This window comes from Tenrec ecaudatus, chromosome 5 (assembly GCF_050624435.1).
Source record: "Tenrec ecaudatus isolate mTenEca1 chromosome 5, mTenEca1.hap1, whole genome shotgun sequence".
Classification (NCBI taxonomy): Eukaryota; Metazoa; Chordata; class Mammalia; order Afrosoricida; family Tenrecidae; genus Tenrec; species Tenrec ecaudatus.
In genome coordinates, this window is record NC_134534.1 from 8094630 (window position 1) to 8122324 (window position 27695).

General features: G+C 47.6%; 1 protein-coding gene across 1 annotated transcript in view; it reads left to right on the forward strand.

Annotated features, from left to right (window-relative positions):
- The window catches only part of TMEM71 (transmembrane protein 71), a 31379-nt gene extending 16178 nt beyond the window's left edge, over window positions 1-15201 (forward strand). Inside the window, exons 6-10 of the mRNA XM_075550572.1 lie at window positions 2137-2328; window positions 6082-6157; window positions 9736-9797; window positions 9907-9967; window positions 13633-15201. Coding sequence (XP_075406687.1) covers window positions 2137-2328; window positions 6082-6157; window positions 9736-9797; window positions 9907-9967; window positions 13633-13648 — 407 coding nt within the window. The 3' untranslated portion in view covers window positions 13649-15201. The remainder of the gene's footprint in view (window positions 1-2136; window positions 2329-6081; window positions 6158-9735; window positions 9798-9906; window positions 9968-13632) is intronic.
- The last annotated feature ends 12494 nt before the right edge of the window (window positions 15202-27695 follow it).

The window sequence follows — 27695 nt, forward strand, 5'->3', positions numbered from 1 at the left end:
ATCCCAGGACTATTCCAAGAGTTCTCATGGTTAAGACATCTTAAGCATTTGGAGTTTTCCACCCGTAGCACTATGATGGGTCTCTGCGGGTGACCATCCTGCGCCTTATCAGATATTCCGTAACCTCTTGGCTTGTATATAATAGAATCTAATGGCACCCATTCCCCTTGCATTATAAGAAGCAATGATATCTACCCCCATGGTTAAATATCCCCCACACGGCAAAATCACACTACCCCCACGCCAAGTTTAGGACCACTGACCCATAAACTCCCCGTGTGCCTCTTGGAGCTCCCCAGTTACAGCTTCTGGAAGAGGGGATCAAAATCGCTCAAATCTTCTGATGTTGAGTGAGCATGATAACATGCAAACCCTGTGACATCCCCTTGTGCCCCAAATCGCCCACAGAAGACATCCTAATTCCTGAGCTGGACCCACGAGGCCCTTCACAATTTGTCCCCTAATTAACAAGCTCCTGGGGTGTGTGGTGACTACCGAGTTGGGCTGCTAACTACAAGATGTTAGGATCAAGCCCACCAAGTGCCCTATGGGAGACTGATGAGGTTCCGAGCTCCCTTAAAGAGTTCCAGCCTCGGAAGCCCACAGGGCCATTGCAATCTCAGATGCACAGTCTTAAAACCCCCCGGAGCAATGCTCCTCTGTCCTTTCGGGTCGCTGAGTCAGAATGGACTGGATGATACTGGACTTTGAGCAATCCAGCCATGACGGGCTGGGCTGTGAGATGGAAGCTTGGAGACTAGAGTCCACCCAGGGGTGCCTCGGAAGATAGGCCTCGTGATCCATCCTCCAAGTAGCCACCAGTGAAGGTTCTGTGGGCAGCTCAACTCTGACACATGTGAGCTTGCCACCAGACAGAACCGAGGGGATGGCAAGTGGTGACAGTGCAGCCAGCACTATCTCCCAGGTCCCTCCTCTCCTCCCCTCTTTCTTCCTAAATCTCTCTCTTCTCTCTCTCTCCCCCTCCCACCCCCCTCTCTGCCTGGATGGCACTTTTCTTGCTGTGTCTGTGAGGAACTCCCCCACATCCTTTTCGCTTGCACAGAGGGGCTACCTAATAGAAACCGTGTGGTCCCCACACTCTCGCAGCAAAATCTCCAGGGAGCGCTCCCACCCCAATGCCCCCGCCTCCTGTCTTCCCCATGGATGGGAGGCCAGCTTCTCCTCCAGCTCCCTTTTCCTTGGGAGAGTAGCTCTTCCTGAGCTCCTGCTACCTGCAGGGGCTCAGTTGCAATTGCCCACCTCTCTTGGGACCACAGCCCCTGTCTGGGTCTACAGAGTCATGACGATGACTTCTAAGTGTCCCTCCCATGCCTCCGGGCTACTGCAGCCACAGCTCATGGCCAGGATGCTGTTTCCTTTTATTGGCCTCTGGGAATATCCCTCCCCTCTTTTAAAACACAATTATACTTTAAAAACAATGTTTTCTGGAGATGTACAATCTGTTAGACACCAACCTAGGAACCACCTACGCACTCTGGCACAGCTACTGGCTGCGCTCAGGGTGGCTTTGCCTCCAAGTCGAGGAGGCCCAGTAGTCTCCAAGCCTTACCCATGGTCACTGCAGCCATGTTGAGCCCTGCTTAATTTACTACACATGCACGCACACACACACACCTATGAATACACAAATACATACATGCACACACGCATATGCATTTCTGTGTATATGTATTTCTGTATGTGTGCACACAAATACACACAAATGACATGTGTGCCCACACATACACAACATACTCATATGCACACACATAGATACATGTACTCATGCATACACACAAACACCCCGCGAACATACACACACTCATATGCACACACACACAATACACATACATGTGCACACATACACTCACTCCCACATACACACATGACCTCAAACATACACCCTCATCCAGAATAAACACCCTCCACATACACACCGCCATGCATACGCACATATACATATGCAATAAACACTACCCCCAATTCAGGTATGCAATCCTGTGCACACTTGCCCACATACACACATGCACTCATACGCACACATTGATGCACACTAAACACTGCCCTTCCCCCCCCCCACACACACATGCACACTTGCCTCTTCCTCCCACAACACACAGAACTCTGCTTCTCCAGCAGGTGAAGCCGGCTCATCTTCTCTGACTGGTGACTGGGTATCCGCGGAGCTGTGGGCACAGTCCAGGGCCACCATCTCTCCCAGAAGCTCAGCATCTCCGTCCCTCCAAGAGGTTCCCCAGGACTCAGCTCTCCAGTCCCAGCTAATGAGGGCCCCTGAGCATTTCCCTAAGAACAGCCTGGATCATTCAAGTGAGTTCCTGAGTCTGCTTGCTTCCTAATATGAGCTTTGCCCTACCAGTGAGTTCTTCCTTTTGGGGTCTGGGAGGATTTGGTGAGAGAGGACACTGGAGCATCCCTGTGCTGGCAGGTGCCTCCACACCTCTTCTTGAAGTCTCCCAGAGTCCTGCAGAGACATGGCAAAACGGTAGGTGCTGGCACAGCCAGATATTGGGTCCTTGACCTCATGATAGAAATTAAAAAGATAAGAAGGCCTTCTTTATTTGGAGCAAAGCTAGAGAAGCTCTCGTCCCTTAGTCTCTGGTTTGCCGATTGCTGACACATCAGGGTGGGGACATGGTCAACAAGGGGCCGATAGTCCACTCCACCACCAACTCATCCAGGGGCCAGCCCAGCTCATTCCCCAATTCGTCAGCTGTGACTCTGACGCAGTTGACCAAACTCCATGAAGCTCAGAATTCCAGGCTACAAAATATGGAAAATAACACAAGAGACCTTCAAAAAGTTCGTGGGGAAATCCCATTACCTTTCCATTCCATTTTTCCCTTGAACTCTCTGAAGCTCCTTCCATGGTTCCTACCGTTGAATGAGGGAGGCCCGGTGACACAAAAGTTCAGCGCTCAATCAAACGACGGCCTTTCAAACCCACCCGGGGTCCGTGGAAGAGAAAACCTATCGGTCTGTGACTATCGACTACAGCTTAGAAGACTCTACCCTGTGACCCGTGAGTCAGAATCACCTGGAGGGACTCACAAACCATAGCCACTTTTGATGACTCCATAATTCACAATATCAGCACGATAGACAGTACATCCCAGATAGTCAGTACGAGGGAGATGACTGTATCATAAGGCTGCTTTCCACGGGGAAGACTGGAAGAGGCGGAGAAGTGATTTCCCAGGGAAAACGCACAGGGGCCATCAACACAGAGGGAACCCTGCTGGGGGAGGGGTGCTTACATTCTTGGCTGCTAACTGAACGGTTTGTGGGTTTGAACCACCAGCCAGAAAGCGGTGGCAGTGTGTTTCTGTGGTGAAGTCTGCCCTGGACACGCTATGGGGGCTATGAGCGCCTAGGGGGTCATGGGCTTTGGGGTTTCATCAACAAGGACCAGGAAGCCGATGCCCACCCATCTCATCCGCGATGCAGTCTCCTGGGAGATCCAGAGAGAGGAAACAGCTGCTGTCACACAGTGAACAGGATGCTGATGAGGGAAGCAGGAGGTATTGGGCGAGTAGAGAGAGGGGCTGGCTAAAAGTCAGGGTGGAAGTGAAGCAATCAAAGCCCCAAACCCAAACCCCACTACCATGGAGTCTATTCTGACTCACAGGGACCCTGAAGGACAAAGAAAAACTGCTTTGTGGAGTTTCCAAGACTGGCCATCTTTATGGTAGCAGACAGACTCATCTTTCTCCCATGGGGAGACTGCTGGATTTGAACCACCGACATTTCCATAGAACCTAACCCTATCCAAGACGCCACCAGGGCTCCATAGACTTCCCACAGGAGGTGACATTTGAACTGAATCCTATTAAAGAACCCACACCAAACCCACTACCATGGAGTCCATTCCGATTTATGGGTTAACCTTCTAGAACAGAGTAGAAACACCCTCATTGGGTTTCTAAGAATGTAAATCTTTACTGGAGCAGACAGACTATCTCAACTCTCTCCCTATGAGCAGGTGGTAGGTTCGAACCACCGACTTTGCTGGTAGTGGTCCAATGCTTACCTCACTGAGCCACTAGCTCTCCATCAGTCCTCACAGGTTCCAAGTAAAAGGCAATGAAAGGAAGCAATGCATCGATGAGCCAATTGTCCAAACTCACACAACTTGGATTTAAACCCAGTCCCCCTTCAGCATCCATGTCCAGGGATCTCTAAAGGGTTTCCCAAGCGGGACAAATTCTATGAGAAGAAAACACATTTTGGAAGAATGGCTGGGTGTTTGTCCGAACCCACAACCACTAACTCAGTCCTCGGGGTACACAGGAGATGGGACATTGCAGCGGCATCCTTCGCGATGCTTTCAGTTGGCGTCGCCATCCTTCTGTGTTCCACCACATGGCGAGCCAGGTGGGCCGTGTTAGCAGATCCCATGCTCATGGCAGGCAGAGCAAAAATAAACACAGGCACGGGACGGAGCCATTCCAAGTTCTGAACAACTGTTGCAGAACCGAGTGTCTGTAGCGCTTGGCAGAAATTCGGTCGGAGTCTGTTCATACTTTCCTGTAGATCGCCATCTGAGCATCGTGAGTCAGCTCAGATTTCTTCTAGGTCATGAGAGCGCGACAGGCAATCCCCGACTTACCTGTGTGAGGCACCGTGAACTCTACGGAAGGCCTCCATCTTTCAAAGTGATTTGTGTCTTTTTACATGTGCAGAGGTGTGTGAAAACAGGTCCGTGAAATATTTCCAATGCCCAAAGACAAATGGAGGCTGGCTTCATAAAGACATTGATAATGTTGGGTGTCCTTGAAGAGGCTCTGACCCCTAGCGGCCCGAGGCACAGCAGAACAAAACACTGCCAGACCCAGGCCGTCTCACAGCCGTTCTCAGGTTGGAGCCTATCATTGCAGCCACGGTGTCAGTCCATCTTGTCAAGGGCCTTCTTCTTTCTCATTGCCCTTGACTTTACCAAACAAATGGTCCTTCTCCAGGGACTGGTCTCCCTTGACTGACAATAAAATGATGAGACCACTCTCCCTGCCATCGAGGCAATTCTGACGCATGGCGGGAGACACCGTGGGACAAGGTAGACCTCCCCCAGTGGGTTTCTGAGACCGTGACTCATTACTGGAGTCGAAAGCCTCTTCCTTCTCCCATGGAATGGCTGGTGGCTTTGAACTGCTGACCACGAGGATCACAGCCCAGCACGCAAACGCCATGCCACCAGGGCTCCTTGGGATGGAGGTGCTCTGCTTATGTAGGAAGCAACTGACAGTGGGGTCACTGACATAAGTCAAGGACTACCTAGACTCACAGGCTCATGATTGGTTCAACTTCTACATTTTTAAGGAGCTTGCAGACTGGAAGAATTGAAGTCCTCTCCACTATGACTCTACACCACTGAAATAATTTACTGCCAGCAAAGAATTTGGCAAGGGCAAGCAGTCTGTTGTATATGTTTTCTGAGATTCTCAGTAGACAGTGTTTCTATTTGCCTCCCTCCTCAATTTCAGACAAAGCGCTATCTTCCAGCTGCACATGCTTTATAAATCTTGTCCCTGGCACCTTCCAGTGGTGTATGACCTTGGATAAATTTCCTCATTTCTCTGAGTCTTGCTCTTTTCATCTATAGAACTGAGATACTGGAACCTGCTACTTCCCGGGATGTCCTGAGGAAACGAATGGATGGGAGAAAGCTGTTTGTCAATGACAAGGCAATCATCGACAAATTGTAGGCATTGTCATCAAAACCGCTGCTGTCACCGCCACCACCATCATCAAGATGGGAGTTCGATTTCTGATATTAGCACTAATTCTATACAACGTTTTCCCAACATTCACGCAAAAGCCCAAAGCCCACACTAAGTAGCATAATTAGGATAATCTATTTCTCAGCGATGGAGGGAACTTATCTTGACAAATGTGTCTAATGAATGGCCCTGTGCAGCTTTTAAGTAATTCGATCCTATTACTTATGACAGAGTGCTTGGGATGGCATAAGAGCCTAGCAGAGAAGTTTCTGTATAACTTTGTTGCTCCAAGATAATTGAGTCCCCTGTGATTTCTAATCTACTTCATTTTATTTCTTTCTATTAGAAACCCATTTTCTGCAAGAGGCCTCCTTCCAAGTCATCCTGTTGGCTGCCTGTTTCATCTTTTCTGTATGTGCCAGGTAACTCAGAGATGATCACGGTGCCACAGTTACTTCTGGATGAGCAGAGCTATAGTTGGTTGATGGATTCGTTGTGTCCTCAGAGCAGGGGCAGTAGCTTCACCATTGAGATGGATTCACTTGTCTGACCATGAAAAGGACCCCTTATTTCTGTGTCACCTCCTTCCACTGTCTCATAGAACCTGGCTCCAGTGTGTTCTGCCTCGTTCGACATCTCAAGAGACTCCTTGGACAGATCCAGTGGAAACACCCTAGCCTGTAGTTCAAGGACACCTAAAGTCGCTATTTGGGAACATGGAATTCTCACCAGGACTCTGCTTTCCCCTGTGTTTTTATACAATAAGATGTGCTCTTTGTTCCAGGGAAGTCTGCTCGGTGGCTCAGAGCACAGCATATGCATGTCTGATTAGAGAATTTCCTGTTCCCCCTTCTGTGGACACCGCCTCTTCCCCTGCCTTTCTGCTTGGTCTTTGCCCAATTCTCCGTAGAGTGATAGAGTTCTAAGCTGCCAGCTCCTGCCTCAGGGCCTTTGCACTCACTGGTGACTGTCTTGTTCAGTCTTCTCCAAATACTCTTAATCACAAACCCCCAAACTCACTGTCATTGGGTAGATGCTGACTCTTAGCGACCCTATAGGGCAGAGTAGAACTGGTCCTGTGGGTTTCTGAGACTGTAGCTCTTTACAGTAGTAGAAAGCCTCCTCTTTCTCCCACACTCCCAGCTAGGATGCCATCAGCTTTCGGGAATCTGCTCAAGGGCCACAGCGCCAGGGAAAGCTCCAGAAGTCACCTTGGATGGGCACACACCAGTTGCCCACCCCCCACCCCCGCACCCCCTCCCCGCCCCCCTCTCCATGGCACACTTCCCTGCCGTGCCTCACAGCATGAGACATCATCTTTGCTTAAAGCTCATGGTCTTCCTAGTGCTCCAGGGATGTGGCCTCCCTCAGGAAGGAGACACCACAGGTCCCTGTCGCTTAGCAACCCCTGATGAATCCATGACTCAGGGGGCATGGCGCTGTAGCCTTGCACCGAATTCACCAAATGCTGCTTGCTCTCAAGACATGCTCTTCTGAGCCAGCCCACCCAGGACCGACTCCAGAGAGGTTTTTTTTCCCTTACAAATCCCAAATTTTAAAAATACAAACATCCGCGGGTTTCTAATTTAGCGCTCATGAGACTCCGTCTTTACAAAATAAGCTTCCCAGCTAATTATGCGGTTAGACTCGAGGATGACAATGGAACAAAAGAACAAAAGAGGAGCGGACTCTGGTTAAAAATAAACTTGGAAAATTCTGCACTGAAGGTCTCCAGTTGGAGGCTCCGAATGGGTATTTAGCATACCAAAAACACAGCGAAGTAAGGTTGGGAAGAAAAACCCTTAGCTTTATTTAACTTGGTGTTTCCCAAACTGAGCTGCTCACAGAACCATTTTCTAGAACTTCTCAGGACTGCGAGTGAACTGCACCTCTGATGTCAGAGTATCTAGAGAGACTCCGCCCCAAGGAGGTGGAGCTTAAGTCCCCCTTGGGCGTGGGGGCACTCATGAGTCCTTTTTAGGAGCAAGAATGGGAACCCGGAGACAGTCGCCAGGCAGTGGAGGGTACTGGAAAACAGCAGCTCACCCAGCTGTGGAGCTGAAGGCATGTTGCCAGCATGCGTCTTGATAGGCTGGGACCAGAGGACTCGTGAGCTCTGTCGTCTTCCTCCCTCAAACCCATCACCAGGAGGAACACATCAGACAAGTTCAAAGGAGGGATGTTCTACTCTCTCCCTGACTGGGGCTTCTCAACCTGCTGTGTCTGCAGAAACAGAGAAAGTCTGAGCCAGGGGAGCCCAGGGAGGCTTGCCTAGTACGCGGACTATGGCTTTCTGCATGGGCTTCTGGGACAGAAAGGGGCGTTTGGGGCAAGCTAGTGAAATCCAAATCAAGTATGGAGTTGAGATGGCGGGGATGCACGCAGGTGGCTTCCATGCAGGGATTTGAGAGTCACATGAGGTGGTGACCCAGGAGAGATAGACCGAGGGGCGCGTTTTGTTTTTGAAACGATACTGAAATGACCAGGGTGCTCCCACTGGATGGACATGGAACCCTTATAGAAAGTCACTTGACGGTTGATGTCTCAGATTTTCTGGACCCTCTAGTCCATGACATTGATCCACATGCCCGTCTTCACACAGGGTACCACACAGTTTTGCTTGTTGGTGCTTTGTACTAAGTTTTGAGGTTGGGAAGTAGGAATTCTTCCACTTTGTTCTTCTTTTTTGAGATTTTTTTGGGGAGCTATTCTAGATCCCATTTACATTTTTTTTGTAAGAGCAAAAAACTGAAAACAACCCAAATGTCCATCAATAGAGGATGGGATATATTAATTAGGTATGTCCATACAATGTAACGATGGACAACTATCAAGAGAGACACAATTATCCATAGAAATAGACACAAAAAGAGGGGGGGAACTTCAAAGGTATACAGTATTCACTATGAAAATCCACTGCTACCGAGGTGATGGGATGAACCTATAGGACAGGGTGACCACCTCCCTAGAGTGTACAAGACTGTAACTTTTTATGGGAGCTGGAAGCCTCGTTTTTCTCTGGCAGAGCGGCCGGTAGGTTGAACCTACAACCTATGGTCAGCAGCTCAATGCTTAATCCACCACGCCACCAGGCCTCCTTCTAAGTAGGGACCAACCCTGACTGCGTTACTGTATAGATGCCTCCCGGTACACCAGCAATCACGCTTATATTTAATGTATTGTCGTGCATTTGAGTGTGTGAGTAAGTGGGTAATGATCTTTATGAGTTTCCTTTTGGCTCATAAGGGGTACCGTTGAAGGCAGGGTGTTGGAATTAAGTGTTGGTCTGCTGCGTCGGAGAAGCGTTGGCACAGACAGCACACATTGTGGGACTCCCAGAGGAGTCCCCACAGATGCCCACTCCCCACGCTCTGGCCAGGTGTGCACATTCTGATCCTGGCAGTTAGAACAGCCTCTGAGCTGGTTTCCCTCGCACCAGGGTGGTCCTCCTTGAGGAACATGCTGCCCAGGATAATCTGAAAAACACCCCACCAGCCTCATCAAGGCCAGCTTCTTATCACGGAGCTTGCAGATCTAGTCCTACAACACCCACCCACCCAGCCTCCCACTCCCATCCCTTCCTCTCTCCCCAGGTCCAGCAATGCCAAACCATATTCGAAATACCCTTCCCAGCATGCCAACCCATACCCATTCCACTGAGCTCTGGATCTGCCCTTCCACCCATACCACGCCATCTGGATCGCCATAGTTTTCAAGCCGATCTTGGCATTCTGAATCTACATGAAACCTCAGGAGCCCTGGCGGCACCACAGTTAAGCCCACCCAGTGGCCCTGCTGGAGGAAGTCCTGGGGACCTGCTTTCCTTAAACTGGCAGCCTAGAGGCACCAGCTGGGCAGTTCTTCTCTGCCGCACAGGGCATGAGTCACAATGGATTTGACGCCACCTGACAGCAACAGCCACAGATTACGTCTAGAAGAGCATCTTCTATGTCGGACCCGTATCCCAGGGATGCTAACCCTGCAGATGCTGTCTTTTCAGGTGGTTTCTGGGAGGCATAGTAGCCGGCGTCTTCACGTGCTCCTCGCTGATAACGATAGTTTGTAAGTAAGGATTCATTTCCCTAGTGGCTGAGTCACTTCCTGTATTTCATTTCAATCTTGTTCATCTTGAAATCATGGTGAAATGCATGCTTTCTCTTTATTACCCAAGATGTTGTCAAGTCATTGTTTCCTGGAGTCGCCAGCTATTTCAAAGCCCCAGCCTGTGCTAGGTAAGTGTTCCCGGCCACTCCCTCATTGTCTGGACGCCAGTGACCTTGATCTGCTGTGGGAGGGTGGTGAGTGCTGAGCCAGCCGTGGGCAACAATGACCCCACGCAGGAAAGGTCCTGAGGGCTCACAGCGAAGAATTCCTCCTGTTGATGGGAAAATCGAATTGTATTCTTATCCTGCCTCCTGATCTAGTCTTACATCCACAAAGATCAAATTGGTTTTCATAGCAGTTGGACTTAGAGGCATCTTCTGAAAACAATTTTTTATTATGATGAAATATACATACCAAACAAACTTCACTAGTCCTATGTGTGCCCTTTACCTATGTGTGACATTAACTATAGTCACCAGGTTGGATAATAATCATGTCTACTCATTTTCTCAATTGAAAAATATCTTTAACAAAGATGCTGTGCTGCTTTGGAAATCCCCCTTATTTCCCCCTCAAGCCCCCCTCCGGGACCCCCATTAATGAGCTGTGGTCTCCAGGCATTTGCCTAATCTGGACATCGTGGATCACTGGTAGCCTATGTGGCAAATGGCCCATGAAATGGTCACAGTTCCACACCATGACTTCCTGGCCAGCCCAGGCTCACTTAATGGTCCTTTTGTGTGCTGACTGCCCTGGTTCAGCATGCTTCAAAGGGTGACCGGGGCCTGGGTGAGAGGCTCAAAGAACTTCAAACAGCCCACAAAGCCTCATCCCTTGGCAAGACGGATGACCTTCATTAGAATCACTTCAATATGGCGGCCAGAGGCCAACTCCCAATGGTTGTCGATGGAGAGCTGGAGCTCAAACGTGGTTCGTGGCCTTTGTTCTTCACACTCTTTCTTCGATGCATGAAATGGCTGTGTTCATTCTGGAACCTCAGTGGAGAGAATGAGGATTTCTTTTGTGTAGGGGTCTAAATTCACAGACACGTTGAGTGATGTTTCCCCGCGCTGGCGGTCCAGGTTCTGGGGCACTGCTGTCGCTGAGTGTTGTTTCATCTGATGGTTAGAAAATGGAGTGCTGCCATCCTGCAAGCAACCATTATTCTCTTGACTCTTGTAAGTTAACAACATTTGTTTCAGACTTAAAGGCGATCACGTAGCTCCCTCTGAGCTGCACGCTTAGAGCTGTGTGCTTAGACCTGTGCAGACGTAGCAGATGGGTATGTCTCCTAGGGTACTGATCTGAGGTTAACATGTTTGCCCAACTTTATGGGCTCAGAGGATACACTAATTGGGGTTCACTTTAACCAAGCTAACTGACAAGGTCCAAATAAAGAACAAAACAAGCCATTTTGGAGCCCCATGCTCCTTGGGTGGAGACACTTACAGACCTTGCTCCTTTTATCATGCTTCATTTTATGCATGATCGCAGTTGTCATATTTTATACAAACAGGATGTTTGTGACAACTCAGGGTGGAGCAAGCCTACTGGGGCCCTTTTGTCAGCAGCATATGCTCGCTTCGAGTCTCTGGGCCACATTTTGGTGACCTCACAGTATTTCCAACTCTTCATCACGCTATGACACCCTTCACAGACAACAGCATCGTGCCACTGTTAACTTCTCTCTGCATGGGGAAACCCCGAAGTCTGCACGGGGAAACCACGAAGACTCGGTCTGTTGTGATACTGACTTTCTGGTGATGGTCTGGAACAGAATCCACAGTGTGTCCTAGCACGGCCTCTATTCCTTAAGGCAGAGCGCTCAGCTGACACCAACTACAGAAGTGTCTTTCCATGGTGTTCTCAGATGAGCAGGTACAAGCTCAGCAAGACTTCAGTCTCACCTGTGGTAAGAGCAGAGTTTCTCAAAGTGTGCCTTGGAGGTGATCCAGTTGAATCGGCTGAGAAGCTTGTGCAGAGAGCAGAATTGAAGTCTACCGAATCTGAAGTTCTGAGGCCTCTACACTTTCAACCAGCACGCCTGCTGATTCTTTGCACACTAACTCTGAGAACCTTGGGAGTAGAATTCAATCTCTAAGACTTTTATCCTTTGATTTACAAAGTGGTATCATTGAAGCTACCAAGCTTTGATTGAGAACTGGGGAGTGAGGTGTGTTGTGTGGTACGCTGGGGTGTCTCCGCTCAAGAGACCTTGATGGGGCTTTCTCTCCATGGAGCCCTGGTAGCATTGTGGGATAGCTCTGGGGCTTTGAAACCACTAGCTGCTCCCAGGGGGAAAGATGCGGTTTTCTTCTTCTATAAAGATGAACTGTTTCAGAAACCCACAGGGGCAGTTACACTCTGTCCTGTGGAGTTTCCATTAGTGGGAATGGACTGGGCGGGATGAGTTTGGGTTTTGGATCTTGGGTCAGACACCGTCCTGGGCCACAATGCCATGGCATACTCCGGCATTAAAATTTCAGAGTCCAACTTGAGTTACAAACGTGCAAAGGGCAAGGTGAAGTTGCCGTTCTATATAGTGTGCACGAGTCAAGAATAAAGGAAGCAGCTCTGGGAACAGGAGGGAGGTGCCCTTGGCCTTGAAGGAGGTGGTGTGGTGTGTGGGCTCCCTGCAAGAGCCAATAGCAGATGTGCAGGGGTTCTAGCCTTTCCTGCTTCCTGAGATGCCGGCCTTCTGTTCTGAGCGCTTTGCTTGTTGGCCAGAAGCATTAGAACAGGATTGTTCTACTACTAAACACTATCATTCATGAAATCCAACCTCATTTATGAAACAGAGCCCTGCTTTGATTCCCAGTCTACATCTCTTAACCCATTCTTTGCCATTTCACTCTGTTTTGCTACTGTTCCCTTCCTCCCTAACTTCATATGCACATCTTCTTGGATCTAAGACCATGGAAAACAAGGATTATAGGCTTCATTTTTATATTCATCACAATGTCCTGAAAATAGATACAGCATAAATATTCATGAACTTGTATGTCTTTGCCACATCATTCCTTAAATACTTCCTTTGTACCCAAGAACTCGGTGACTATATCGCATACATGTATATATAAATACAGCCAGAAGCTAAGAAGACATAGACAAGGTTATTAACATCTGTGATCAAGAATGACTCATAAATCCCCTCTAATAATTAATGAGAATCTGAGGAAGTGGGGGGCAAGCACTGAATTTGGGTCCAAAAGCATTAGTGGCTTACTCCCCACACCCCCTACACTGTGCATGGTTGGAATTGATGGGATACCAGCTTTCAGCATGTCCCGCTCCCCACATTATCTCCCTTTTCCTGTCCCACCGCACTTTTTCCTGGAAAAATGTGACGTCTTTAACTACAGGGACTGCTCATCCTCATCACCATTGGCTCAAGTGTCTCTTTCCAACAGTCATCCCAATGCTGCTCTCTAGGTGAGCATGGAGGTTGATACAGTTGGTGGTTGATTGAGGAGAGAATGAACTCTAAACCAGTGGTCACTGAGTTCATGTCAACTCCTGGGGACCCTGTGGGTGTCAGAGTACAAGAGTCCTCCAATGACCTTGACCCTTCAGTGGCAGGTTGTCAGGTCTGTCTGTCTTCAGAGGCTCATCTGGGTGGACGCAGACTTAGTGGTTACTCATATTCCATTCTTCTTAGTTACAGGTATTTAAGTTAGTTAGTTGTGTGTGTGTGTGTGTGTGTGTGTGTGTGTGTGTATGCATGGGAGTAGACACTGTATTGCCTATGCATGAAAAGGAATGATGCCTTGCTTGCCTCCTTCTGTTGGTGTAGGTGGGCCAAAATGTGATGTGTACTCAAGAGTACTTCTGATGAAGGTCTTGCGTCTGAATCTCCAGAAGTCATCTGCCTTACAGTTCATCTGGAATCAATTGATTTATCGGAAGGGAACGAGCCACTGGATCATCGAGAAAAATGATTTGCCTTTTGGATTGTTATAATTTTTTAGCGTATGGGGAACAGACTGTTCGTCTGCTTGTCCTCGGCACACATGAGCCGTGGAGCGAGTAAGGAAAAGAGCATCGGCGGGCTAAAGAGTAAACGACTGGCGTAACTAACTCCCCAGAACCCCTCAATGCAGTGGGCCTCAAGCATTCCTCTTAGGAGAGACCTTCAGAGGATTTCTCTGCCAGTGCACTGGCCCCGGCTTAACTGCTCTCCCTGCACAGCAGAAGCCAGGGGAGATCATCAAAAGTAACTGGGAAGACATTGAATACAGTTTGCCCTTGAAGGAACAGCGTAAATGAGGCTCCTCATTCCAAACCGGTGACTAGATAGTGGGCTGTGATGGCAGGTGGTGGCTGATGGGGGAGGGGAAAGACAAACATTTTTAGGGCCTTGTTTTTAATGTTTCTTCACAAGGTTTCATCCTTCTCAGAGATCACGATTCTCTTTCACTCAAATTGCAGATTGTGTGAGGCTGGGTTGTGTAGGGACACTCATCCAGGAAAGAAATTTATCTGAAGAAGCCACTCTACAGCATGAAGGTACCCCAGCCCTGTCCAGCTCCAGTCTGCGAGGAAGAAGGCGAGGTGACAGAGAGAGAAGCAGTTCCCAGAGGCTCTCCCTCTTACACACAAGGCCACCCTCCCAAGGAGGTCTCCTTAATGTGCCACTTGATTGACAGGTTTGACTCCACCCCTAGCCAGAGTGTCTAGTTGACATAAGATCATCTCACTACCCCAGAGCACCCCTCGTCAACTGGACACCTTTACACAAGCTTTTTAGCCATGCATAATCTCAAAACAAAGGCAACAGTTAAATTATATTTGCCCCTAACATGATACAACTAAGACAGAGATCATTAAGCAAAAATCTACACATAGAAAATATCTGTGGGGCAAAATAAAGGCTAACCCCCAGAGTGCTTTGGGACATGTGGACAGAGTACAGGTAGACCACTGACTGAAGGACAACAGAAGAAGCTGCCCTTTATCCTCTGTGGGACTCTGGGAGACGCCACTCACAGGGGATCAGAGTTAGGGCGCACCCTACACTGCTTGGTATGGTTGTATCAACACAACAAAAGAAAATTCCGGGCTTCGATTCTACCTTACAAATCGGATTAGACCAGAGCATGCACACTGCTACAGATAAGAGCCTGCAATACGGGGAATCCGGGATAGATAAACCCCTCAGGGCCAACAAGGAGAGTAGAGATACCAGGAGGGTTAGGGGAGGGTCGGGGGAGAAAGGGGGAATCAATCACAAGGATCAGCCTAGAAGCCCCTCCCAGGGGGGTGGAAAATGGAAAAGTGGGTGAGGGGCGACGGAGGATGATGTAAGATATGGAAAAAATAATCTATAACTTATCAAGGGTTTGTGAGGGAGGGAGGGTTAGGGAGAGAGAGAGAGAGAGAAGAAATGGGGAGCTGATATCAGGGGCTCAAGTGGGAAGAGAATGCTTTGAATATGATGATGGCAGCACATGTGTAAATGTACTGGACATTTTGAAGGAATGTATGGATTATGATAAGAGATGTAAAAGCTCCCGATAAAAAGAAAAGAAACTCCGGTTATAAATCAAGGCCCTATTTACTGATTACTGATTTGGGTGAAGAACAGATCAACTCAACTGCCATCGAGTCAATACCCACTCAGTGATTCCACAGGGTAGGGTAGAACTTCCTGTTTGAGTTGCTGAGACTATTTCCGGGAGTAGAAAGCCAAGTCTTTCTCCCGTGGGACCGGCTGGTGGTTTCTAACTGCCAACCTTGCAGATAATGCATATAACCACTGCAACACATAACAATTTTTTGAGTGAGGGGAGGGACCCAATTGAATCCAGAAAGACGGGTCTTCTAGCCGCAACACTCAATGAACTCTGTCGCTCACCCAGCTGCTGGAGAAATGATGATGGTAAGAAGTGCCCAGCTCCAGGTTCTTAAAGACCTCCTGCCTGCCCACAAGATACTTGCGCTCTGGCAGGAGAGACAAGAAGGATGATTACCAGGTGGTCAGTGAAGTAGGAGGTGCAGAGGGAAGGAGCCTCCTCCCAAGTTCTCATCACCCATTTACCCACGAATATGTATCCAGTGCATGTCAGACAGGCAATCGTATTTGCCGAATAGAACATCACTGTTTTATCTCATGAATTATGCAGGTCTTCTGAAGACCTTTACTAGCGAGATTATCCTGTTACTATAGGAAGTCTGAATAATTTATATTTTATCTAGCACATTCATCCATTCATGAATTCAATCAATCACTTTATAATTACGAAGCATCAATAGCTTACAACGACTGAGCATCTAATACTTACCCAATACTTATTATGAACCAGGGATTTTTGCCTAATAAAGGAAATAACATTCTGTTTTCAAGAATTAGATGTCACCACAGATAGAGAATCCTCTAAGCATATAATTACAAGTATATAATATACTTAAGAACCCCACCCCCCAATGCTTTTCTTCCTCCTAAAACATTTCCTAACTCCGAATTCTCAGTAATTGAGTTCCATTCTTCCTGTGCGTTAATGACACGTCTGGTGTTGTGTTTTGCTCTCAGGGAGAGCACAGAGAAGAGCGGCTTTAGAGGAGAAGAAAAATAGGGAATGGGGCGAGGTGGGGAGAAAATAGAAGCTGGGGGCGGGGTGGTGGGGGAAATGGCCACACGGATGAAGTGAGAGCAATAGGAGAGCCATGGCAGCTCAGGGGGAAAACGGCCGCTTTCCACACAAGAGACCAGGTTCTGTTCCCAGACATGACACCTCTCTGTCCATGAATACGTGTGTTATTATGATGTTGAACAGGTTTCGGTGGAGTTTCCAAACTAAGCCAGACCAGGAGTGAAGAAAGGTATGGTGATCTACTTCCAAAATCAGCCAGTGAAAATCCTGTGGACCACAAAGGGTTGACCCATGAGTAGGGGACCAGTTGGATAGCAGCAAACAACAGAGAAAATACAACCTCTGGTGAGTTTGCAGTATACTTGACACTGGCTCTGGTGATGCCACAAAGCTTCTTGTCTTCAATGAATTCCTCATTGCCTCTTTTCTTCAACTTCATAACCAACCCTCATAGCATCCTACAGAAAGACTAAAACTGCCCCTTTGGGCTTGTTAGGTTGTACATCTTTATGGGAGCAGAGAGCCTCATCTTTCTCCCACAGAGCAGCTGATGGGTTTGAACCAATGACCTTGCAGACAGCAGTCTACATTGCCTACCCAACATTTCCCCCAGGGTTACTAACAAACCCTTAAGGGGTATCCATAAATTGCTATTTTAAACACAATAGGTTAAAAGTAAAAGAATGTAAAAAACAATCCATGGAAATATCACCAAAAGAGAGCTGGGATAGCAATCTTACTGTCAGACAAAGTAGACTTTAAGACAAAGTCTGCTAAAAGAGATCGAGATAGACATTACACGGTGATAAAAGAGTCAATGAGTCAAGATTTAACCATCACAAGAGTCTAGGCACCTACCATCAGGTCATCAAACATATAAACATTGATAGAACTGAAGGGAGAAATAGATCTGCTCTTGTGAGGGGTCAGCGAGTTGGCTTTGGACCACAGTGATGCCAAGTGTAGCAGAAGGACACACTGCCAACCCTGCGCCATCCTCATGACTGTAGCCACTGTGTTAATCCATCTAACTGAGGGCCTCCCTCTTGGGCACTGATCCTCTCTGCTTGACCAAGCACGATGTCCATTTCTTGGGACTGATGTCTCCTGAAAACATGTCCAAAATACGTGCAGTTAAGTGTTTGCCATCTTTACTTTAACGATTAGACAAACCATAGGAAAAGGAGATCAACAAGTAAACAGGAGACCTGGATGACACGATGAACCGACTGGCCTTAATGGACATAGAAAGAGCACTCGATCCCAAATCAGTACAATATACATCCTACTCTAGTTCACATGGCTCTTTCTCCAGAATAGACTCTATGTTAGCTCCCAAAGCAAGTCATGGTACAGTTTAAAAGACTGACATTATACAAAGTATAGTCTCAACCTGCACTGGAGGAAAGTGGGTATGAATAAAGAGGGGGAGGGGGAAAAGCCAAGAAAATACACAAACACATGGAAATTAAGCAACACACCATTACATTACCAATAAACCTGGGACAAAATCAAAAGAGAAATCAGAAATTTCTTAGAGTCCAGTGGAAATGAAAGCACAGCATTCTCAAGCTTGGGCGATCCAGCAAGGCAGTACTTGAGGGTGGGATGAGCGGAGGGCTGAGAGCAGTTACTGCCGACACAGACGAAGAAGAAAGATCACATTAGCTGCCTAACTCAACAACTCTGGAACTATTGAGAGAAGAGCAACCAAGCCCAAACCTACCAGAAGGCATGAAACAACACAATCCAAGAAGAAATAAAGAGCAAAACCAGGAAAGCAATGTTGTTGTTATCAAGTGCCATCAAATCGGTTCCGACTCATAGTGACCCTTGTACAGCAGAATAAGACATCATTGAAAGGGCACACTTGTTCTTATGTTTGAGCCCATTGTTGCAGCCACTGTGTCGGTCCATTTTGTCACAGAGCATCTTCCTTTTTGTGATCCCTCCACTTAACCAAGCATGATGTCCTTCTCCAGGAACTGGTCGCTCCTGACAACATGTCCAAAGTACTTGAGGCAAATTCTCAACATCCTAGCTTCTAAGGAGCATCCTGGCTCTACGTCTTCCACGTCAGATTAGTTGGTTCTTTTGGTAGTCTGTGGGACTTTCGGTATTCTGTACCAGCACCATCATTCAGACGCATCAATTCTTCCTCCGTCTTCTTTATTCAGTGTCCACCTTTCCCATTCATAGGGGGAGGGGAATGAAAATTCCATGGCTTGGGTCAGGAGCACCTTAGCCCTCAAAGGAAGATGCTTGCATTTCAACATTGTCACGCACTTCAAAGTGTCCTTTGATCTGACTGCTGCATCCATGCGCCTTGGATGTGGATCCAAGCACGACAAAAGCCTTGACAACTTCAAGCTTTTCTCCATTTTTCGTGATGTGACTTATTGGTGTTCTCTACATTGAGTTGTAATCCGTGCTGAAGGCTACAATCCTTGCTCTTCATCAGCACATGCGCCAAGTCCTTTTCACTTTCAGCAAGCAAAGCTGTGTCATCGGCACATCGCAGGCTGTTAATAAGCCTTCCTCCAATCCAGATGCAACATTCTTCTCCATGGAATCCAGCTTCTCTGATGATTTGTTCAGCAGACAGATTGAACAAGTATGGTGAGAGGATATAATCCTGATGGACACCCGGCCTGCTTTTAAACCATACATCATTCCCTTATTCTGTTTGCACAACTGCCTCTTGATACCTGCACGAGTTCAGCCTGAGTGCAGTGAACTATTTTGGAATTCCCATTCTTCACAAGGCTAATTCATAGTTTGTTATGGTCCACACAGTCAAATGCCTTTGCATAGTCAATAAAGCACAAGTAAACATCTTTCTGGTATCATATGCTCTCAGCCACGATCCATCAGACATCAGAAATGATATCAATAGAAACAATGGAACCAATAATACCTGTACTGATTCCCTGACACCCCTGTAACTAGACTATCAAAGACTTGAAAAGATAAAAAAGAAAAATGATAAGTGAAAAGGAAGAGCGAACACTCTAAATGCCCCGAAAGAAAGAGAATTACAATGCAATGCTATGAATGACGGCCTGACCGCAGCCTGGATAACCGGAATGAAACGGACCCGTGCTCAGAAGCACGCTGCCTGCACAAGCTGACTCAGGGGAACTAGAAAGTCTCCACAGACCCATACAGAGTCAAAAGATCAAATCGGTGACCAAAAAATACTGTGTAAACTCCTCCACAGCATGCATAAATAAATAAGGAATCTTCCCTACTTTATTCTTTGAAGTAAACATAACCCAGGTATATCAGCATCATTAGTCATCAGAGACATGCAAATCAAAGTGCATGAAGCACTATTACCTCTCACTAGTATGGCTAACATTAAAAAAAAAAAGAAACTTAGACCCAGAAAACACCGAATGTTAGCAAAGCTCACTGCCACTGAGTCAACTCTGCCTCATGGTGACCCTAGAGGACAGGGCACAACTGTACCTGTGGGTTTCTGAGACTAACTTTTTACAGGAGTAGAAAGCCTCGTCTTTCTCTCAAGTGTTAACAAGGATGTGTTAAAATTGCTGGTAAGATGCAAAATGATACAGCTTGTTTACCTTGTACAGCCCATTCTGAAAACAGAATACTTCCTAAATAAAAAAAACAGCAAAAACCCTAAAAATAGAACTAGCATAAGACTCAGCCATTCCACACCTAAGTACACACTCCGAAGACTTGCAAGCAGAGACTTTGGCAATGGTCATTCCAACACTATTCACAATAGCCAAAGGTTGGATACAACCTAAATGCTCACCAACACATGCCTGGATCAGTAAAATGTGGTGCCTACATCCCATGGGAAAACTACTCAGCCCTTGGGAGAAATGAAGTCTTGATACATGCAACAATATGGATAGAACTTGAATGGATGATATGGATTGAACTCAGCTTGTAGAAAGTGGTCTGCCTTGACCATGATGTTGAATGAACTAAACCAACCACAAAGGCATAAATGTTGTCTGACTTTACTGATATGAGCAGACCAGGAAAGGCAATGGCATGGAGACCAACATTCTGTAGTAGTTACCCTGCGGGGGCATCAGGGAGGGTACAGTGGTGACAGAAATGCTTCCTCCATCAAGTGTAGAGTTACGCAGCTAATTATTAACATTGCTGTAAATTGTGCACCTGTAAAAAGGCGAGTTGAGAAAAGTTGTCTGATATATTTATCATAATATCAAAAGCAAAAAGGATGAAAGACTACTGAAGATGCTTTTATACATACTTCATAGGATGTGGTTCCTTGGTGTTGAGGTTGAAGGTCCTGGTTTCATGGGACATCCCCGTTGACTGGCCGAATCACGTGTTTAATGCATTTGTTCGACCACATAGTTTGTGCCTTGTCCAAGGTCTTGAAAGCTTGTAAGCAGTCATCAGAGGCACATGGATTGGTTTCCATTCCGTTGGAGGAACAACAAAGAGGAAAGCAGGAAGAGGAGGAGGGAAAGGGTGCTAACGCCTTTGGTCATGAGACCAGAAGACCGGCTTGGTGCTCGGCAGCATGATCAAACATTTTGATCAAATATTCCAAGGAGAATTCTCATCAAAAGGGGGAAAATGCAGGACAGAATTTCACCTTTCATGGATTCTAGACTCTCTAGAGTCACGGAGGGTGGATGGTCTCCTGAAACTATTGCCTCGAGAAAATGCTTAGATTTCAAATCAATAATACCCCTTGAAGTCATCTTAAGAGTGAACAGTGGTTTCATTTAGCTTATAAAAAATGGCTTGCCTGTATCATTATGCTCATGTAATGTGGAGACTTTTCCCCAGCTTGGTCTCCTCCAAAGACACACCAAACATTAGGGGCTCTTTGCCAGCATATGGTAGGAGGTCAGATGCTTAGAGACATCCTCCCTGAAGGCAGTCAGTTGCCAGGCAGGTAGGCCATTAAGGACAATGGGCTCCTTCTCCCTAAAGGCCTACGACCATTAGCTTGGTTCCTGTCGGTGGGGCTTACACCCTACTGATAATGGTTTCTATGGAGATCCAGAGAACAGGTCAAACTGGCTCAGCGACATCCAAAGTTAGGCTGCCATCCTGAATCTAGATCCACCCATCTTGTCACATGTATACCCCAATCCCTCCTCTTCCTATTGCGTGTATATCCCTAGACTGTCCCCCTCTCATTGCTGTGTAACCTATAGTACAACCCCTTCCTGTGACGTATGTCTCTACCTGTAATTAGTGGGCTTGCACTCCTCCCAAAATTACACAGGCCTGGGTTAGCAATAAAAAACTCTTTCTCGGCTCCTCCCTTATTCTCTCGTCAGCTCCCCTTCTGCTCTCCCATCCTCGATCCCCTGTTCCCTTTCTCCTTGTCCTCCTTCCCCTCCCCGTCTCTCTACATGGACCAATGTGTCTGACTCCATTATTTTCATCTCTCTTTTATCTCTCATGCTCTCTATGACTTTAATATAATATTTATATATCTCACCCATGCAATTGTGCCTATCAAACCTGTGATTAGTGGTGGGGGGGCTGGCACCCTTCCCCCACAATGCAATACCTTTACAGGATCAAGGAAGGAGAGGTAAGCCCTCCAGGAGCTGGACTGACACTGTGCCTGCAACAATGGGCTCAAGCATGGGGACGATTGTGGGGATGATACAGGATCAGGCAGTCTTTCCTTCTGTTGTGCATAAAATCGATATGGGTCAGAACAGACTCGATGGCACCTGTCAACAACAACAATATGAGCTCAAACTGACAAGCGCAACCCTCAAGATTAGATAGGAGCCTTTGAGGGAACTTATGTCAACAAGCGAGGAACGACTCAGCAAAGCAGGGTGAGGGGGCTGCACAACCTCATATCCTAGACATCGGGGACTTGTTCATGGAGAAAATGTTGTACTGCAATATGTTTTTGCTGAGTTTATTCTCAACAAGGACAATACCGATACAATTTGGGGGGGGGAATAAAGAGAATGTGTCGTATGAAACATGACTGGCCCACCTAAAAGGACAGAGAGCTGGGATTTTATTGAGCTTGCAGGTTAGAGGGCTCTTTTTTTTTTTTAATTTTAACAATTTATTGGGGCTCATACAATTCTTTTCACAGTTCATATATATACATACATCAATTGTATAAAGCACATCTGTACAGTCTTTGCCCTAATCATTTTTTTCTCTTTTCTTCTTTTACATTTTATTAGGGACTCATACAACTCTTACCACAATCCATACATATACATACATCAATTGTATAAAGCACATCCATACATTCCCTGCCCCAATCATTCTCAAGGCATTTGCTCTCCATTTAAGCCCCTTGCATCAGGTCCTCTTTTTTTTCCCCTCCTCCCTCCCCATTCCCCCCTCCCTCATATGCCCTTGGTAATTTATACATCGTTGTTTTGTCACATCTTGCCCTATCCGGAGTCTCCCTTGCCCCCTTCTCTGCTGTCCCTCTCCCAGGGAAGAGATCACATGTGGATCCTTGTAATCAGTTCCCCCTTTCCAACCCACTCACCCTCCACTCTCCCAGCATCGTCCCTCACACCCTTGGTCCTGAAGGTATCATCCACCCTGGATTCCCTGTACCTCCAACCCTCATATGCACCCAGTGTACAGCCTCTGTCCTATCCAGCCCTGCAAGGTAGAATTCGGATCATGGTAGTTGGGGGGAGGAAGCATCCAGGATCCGGGGGAAAGCTGTGTTCTTCATCGATACTACCTCACACCCTAATTAACCCATCTCCTCTCCTAAACCCCTCTATGAGGGGATCTCCATTGGTCGACACTTGGGCCTTGGGTCTCCACTCTGCACTTCCCCCTTCATTTAATATGATATATATATACATATATACATATACACATATATACACATACATACACACACTTATATCTTTTTTTTTTTTTTTTTGCATGATGCCTTATACCTGGTCCCTTGGGCACCTCGTGATCGCACTGGCCGGTGTGCTTCTTCCATGTGGGCTTATTTGCTTCTGAGCTAGATGGCCGCTTGTTCACCTTCAAGCCTTTAAGACCCCAGACACTATCTCTTTTGATAGCCGGGCACCATCAGCTTTCTTCACCACATTTGCTTATGCACCCATTTGTCTTCAGCGATCCTATCATGGAGGTGTGCAGTCAATGATATGATTTTTTGTTCTTTGATGCCTGGTAACTGATCCCTTTGGGACCACTCGCTCACTCAGGCTGGTGTGTTCTTCCATGTGGACTTTGTTGCTTCTGAGCTAGATGGCCGCTTGTTTATCTTCAAGCCTTTAAGACCCCAGTCACTATCTCTTTTGATAGCCGGGCACCTTCAGCTTTCTTCACCACATTTACTTGTTCACACACTTTGGCTCCAGCCGTTGTGTCGGGAGAGTGAGCATCATAGAGTTCCAATTTAATAAAAGAAGGTATTCATGCATTGAGGGAGTGTTTGAGTAGAGGCCCAAGGTCCTTCCGCCACCTTAATACTTGACCTATAAATATAGACACATAGATCTATTTCCCCATCCTCCTATATATATTTGCATGTACATGTCTTTGTCTAGACCTCCATGAATGCCTAGAGGGCTCTTTTATACCTGCTTGCTGATAAAATCTGATCTAATAAGTTTAAATGAGCGGCATGGGTGAAAATGCTATATTGTAGATGACCTTTGACAGTTTAATAACTTGCCCATGGTCACAGAAGCTAGGTGGGGCATCTGAAGTCTGAACCCCAGACTCTGCCTCAAAGGCCTTCTCTCCCCACTGACTGACTGCTGCTGAGGAGGGCTGAAGGAGACGGTGTGGTGTCTTGGAGATCAAAGGCAATGACAATGCTCCCCAGAAACGATAACTCAGGAGAATCATTTCCCATGAGGAAGAGATTGAATCAAAAGAACTGTCATCCAGGGATAACGGGGACCTTCACCTCTCATTCTTACAGCTCCAGTTTCCCAAAGTGAAACCCGTGAAGATGGGTTAGGCTTAGCTTTGGCTCGTACCTAATGCACAGCCAACACCATCAGTCTGTGTTACGCAGGGTTTCCTAGAGAAACAAAACCAGGACACTTAGGAATATATATATATTCCTTGCTGAGCCATTTATCCCTTTGCTCTTCAATGAACTGCCCTTCAATTAATTCCACATGTGTTCATTGGCCAGGTTGGCATAATAAGCCTCCCTATCACACTATCTGTGGAGCTGCGCATGTTAGTTGAATGCTGCACATGCCTGTGCGGACCTTCCACATCACGATTCAGAGGAAATCCCTGATGCTAGGCTTCCAAACATCAGCCCTGAGGGGGAAGCTACTCCTTGTTCTGGAATGACCACTCTCTTGACTTAATCCCTTGCCCCACCGAAACCATAGGTAGTTAGGAGGTCAGTGGCTCGAATCCTGCAAGGGAAGAAGGTTGGCAAGACTAGATCTAAGTAGGAGACTATCTCAGATCTCCTGTCTCCTCCAGTTTAGGGCCTTTCTGCATCCACATTCTAGAGCTGCTGTTGTTGTTGTCAGCTCCATCCTTGACTCAAGGAGACTCCGTGCCTGGCGGAACCAACACTGCCCCGCTCTGTGCCATCCCCAGGATAAGCCATGGGCCGAGTTGCTGTGGACACCGGGCCTTTCATTGGCTGGTTTGTGGAAGCGGAGCCTCGAGCTTTTGCTCTGAATGTTTATGCGGAAGCTCCACTGGAGCCTAAGCAGCATGATAGCATTATGCAATCCTTCCACGACAGATGGATGAGGGCTGTGTATTGGGTTCCACCTCAAGCCCAAACCAAACTCCCTGCCATTACATCAATGCCGATTCCTAGTGACTCTACAGGACAGGGTAGAACTGCCCCCTGGGGGTTGCTGAGACTCGAACTCTTGACAGGAGTAGAAAGCCCCATCTTTCTCTCTAGGAGCATCTGGTGGCTTTGAACTGAGAGCCTTGTGGTTAGTAGCCCAACCACTATGCCGCCTGGGCTCCAGGAAGAAACGTGGATCTGCACATCAAGGCGAAGCTCCTGTGACTGCACCCGAATGCTGCTCTAGAGCTCCTGCTGTGGAGTCTGATTCACTCCTAGAGATCCTGCAGCAGAGGGCCCCGCTCCCAAGGGTTCCCAAGGGCGCAAACTGCCACTAGGTTTTCCTCTGGAGAGGCTGGAGGGTTCAAATCACCGAACTGGACCTGCCTCTTGTTTCGTTGGGGCAGCAGCTTAAATGAAAAGAACCATCCTTCAGGGACAAGGCGGGTCTTCCCCTTTGCCTTGCACAGCTGCAGGATCTCAAAGCGAACACATTAGGGAGTTGGCGGGAATAATCAACCTTTATCACGGTGGTCTGGAACCGAACTCACAGATCTCCCAGCTCTGCCTGTAGAGCTACTTCCAAACAACTCAGGGGTGAAGCGATGTGCCCGTGCTTCAGGAGATGCCAAATGCCAGCCCCCAAAGAATCCCACCATTGCTCACGTGCTACAGCCAAGGCAGACACCTGCCACCTTGGCACCCTGTCCACAGAAGCTACGTTTCCACACCAGCCCTTGATGGAGGTCTGATTGTGCTTCTTAACAACAACAAAGATCCACCACACTGTGAGGGCTGCCTCGCCTCCATCTGTCCTGTGCTGCCTGAAATCTGCCGCAGCTGCAAGCTACACCTGTTCACGAGCCGGCCCCGAGCACCTGGGACGAGGGACATTGCAGTAGGTGGGTGCCAAAGCTGCCAGCCACTCTGCAAAGAAAACGAAGGAGTTGTCCGTATCCTGTTGTGGCCTCAAAGGAAACAAGAACAAAGAACCAGCAAGCACCGGGAAGCAAAGGACCTTCATTTGCCATGCAAAGTGCTAATTTGCATTTTCTCTGTGGAAAGAGGGGGCAGCCTACCCGCTGCCCCAATCCAAGTGACATCATTTTCTGTGGGTGAAGCGCACAGGATGTGCTGTGGGTGAGAGAGCTGAACCAAGTGCCAGTCACTCTCTCCTTCTGTCTTGGTTTCTCAGTCAGATCCCCAATCAAAGACCACTCTTCCAAGGGTCACAGCTTCCCCAACTTCACCGTGTCTTCCCTGGACACTAGACACCCTGGAGTCGGAAGAGACCGGAGCTGGGTGGAGGCCCTGCAGCTTCATCCCTGCATCACTTCATTTCCTCCTTGAAGAAAAGGAGTGGGGATACTACCTCATTCATAGCACTTTTCTGAGACTTGCCAAGGGGTGGGGATACTACCTCATTCATAGCCCTTGCCTGAGAATTCCCAAGGGGAGGCAACGCTACCTCATTCGTAGCACTTGCCTGAGAATTGCCAGGAAAGAGGTCCACACAGGCAACGAGCTTCACGCAGTGCGAAAAACACGGTGAACGCCCGTACAAGGCAGTAGCAACAGCATCAGTAGCAATAGCACTCATCACAACATTCAGGTTAGTAATGGTTCTTCTGACTTCTGAATTTGACCCTTCATTTTCAGCGACTGTGCGAGATGGTGGAGGGAGAGAAAGGCAGCTAAAGAAGGGACGGTTAGACTTAGCCAAAACCGCGTCTATCTAGCCAAATACATGTTCCTCCCAATGCTTAGACCAAGGCAGAGGGTTTTCTTCCGATGCTTAGACCAAGGCAGAAATCTGGGTTTTGAAGCCATAGACTTGACGTTTGGGCTCTTCTGCCATTTAGAGCCTACCACCCACCTTCTTCCAGTCTTACATATCTCATCCGTAGGCGATTTGCTGTCTCTGCCCCTCCCTGGATTGCTGGCAGCGTATCATCTGTCACCGTGTTGTAAAAGCAGTGGCTGCTTAGAGAAAAAGAGTGTAAAGGGGCCGTGAGAAAAAATGGATTTGAAAGCATGACTCTTTAAGTTGAGTTTCCTTATTTTGAATGTGATATGCAGTCACTGCTCTTGAAGAAAAACGAGGGAACTGAAATAAGACCAAGAGGGGAAAGTTGCCCATCATCTCTCAACCCAGAGATAACCACTGCCAACGTTCTCATTTCCATCCAAGGAAACCGTCCTGGCTGCAAGGCTGATGAGGTCGGACAGCAGGCCACCTGGAAAGAAGATCTCTGGACATGGAGCAGCTGCCATCTGTGGCCAGTCATGTGGTCACTGTGCTGGTGGAAGTGGGGAACTCTGCCAGATGACTGGCCTGGCCTCCTGCTGTGACTCTGTCGGCACAGTTCCATCAGCCTTCTTGCTGCACAAACGTCATTCTACGCTCCACCCCCGCCAGGAGGGCAAGATGGACACACAGTGGAAAGCTGATCTAAAAGACTCTTTGTCACAAGGGCATGTTGTGTGTGGTCCTACTCATTA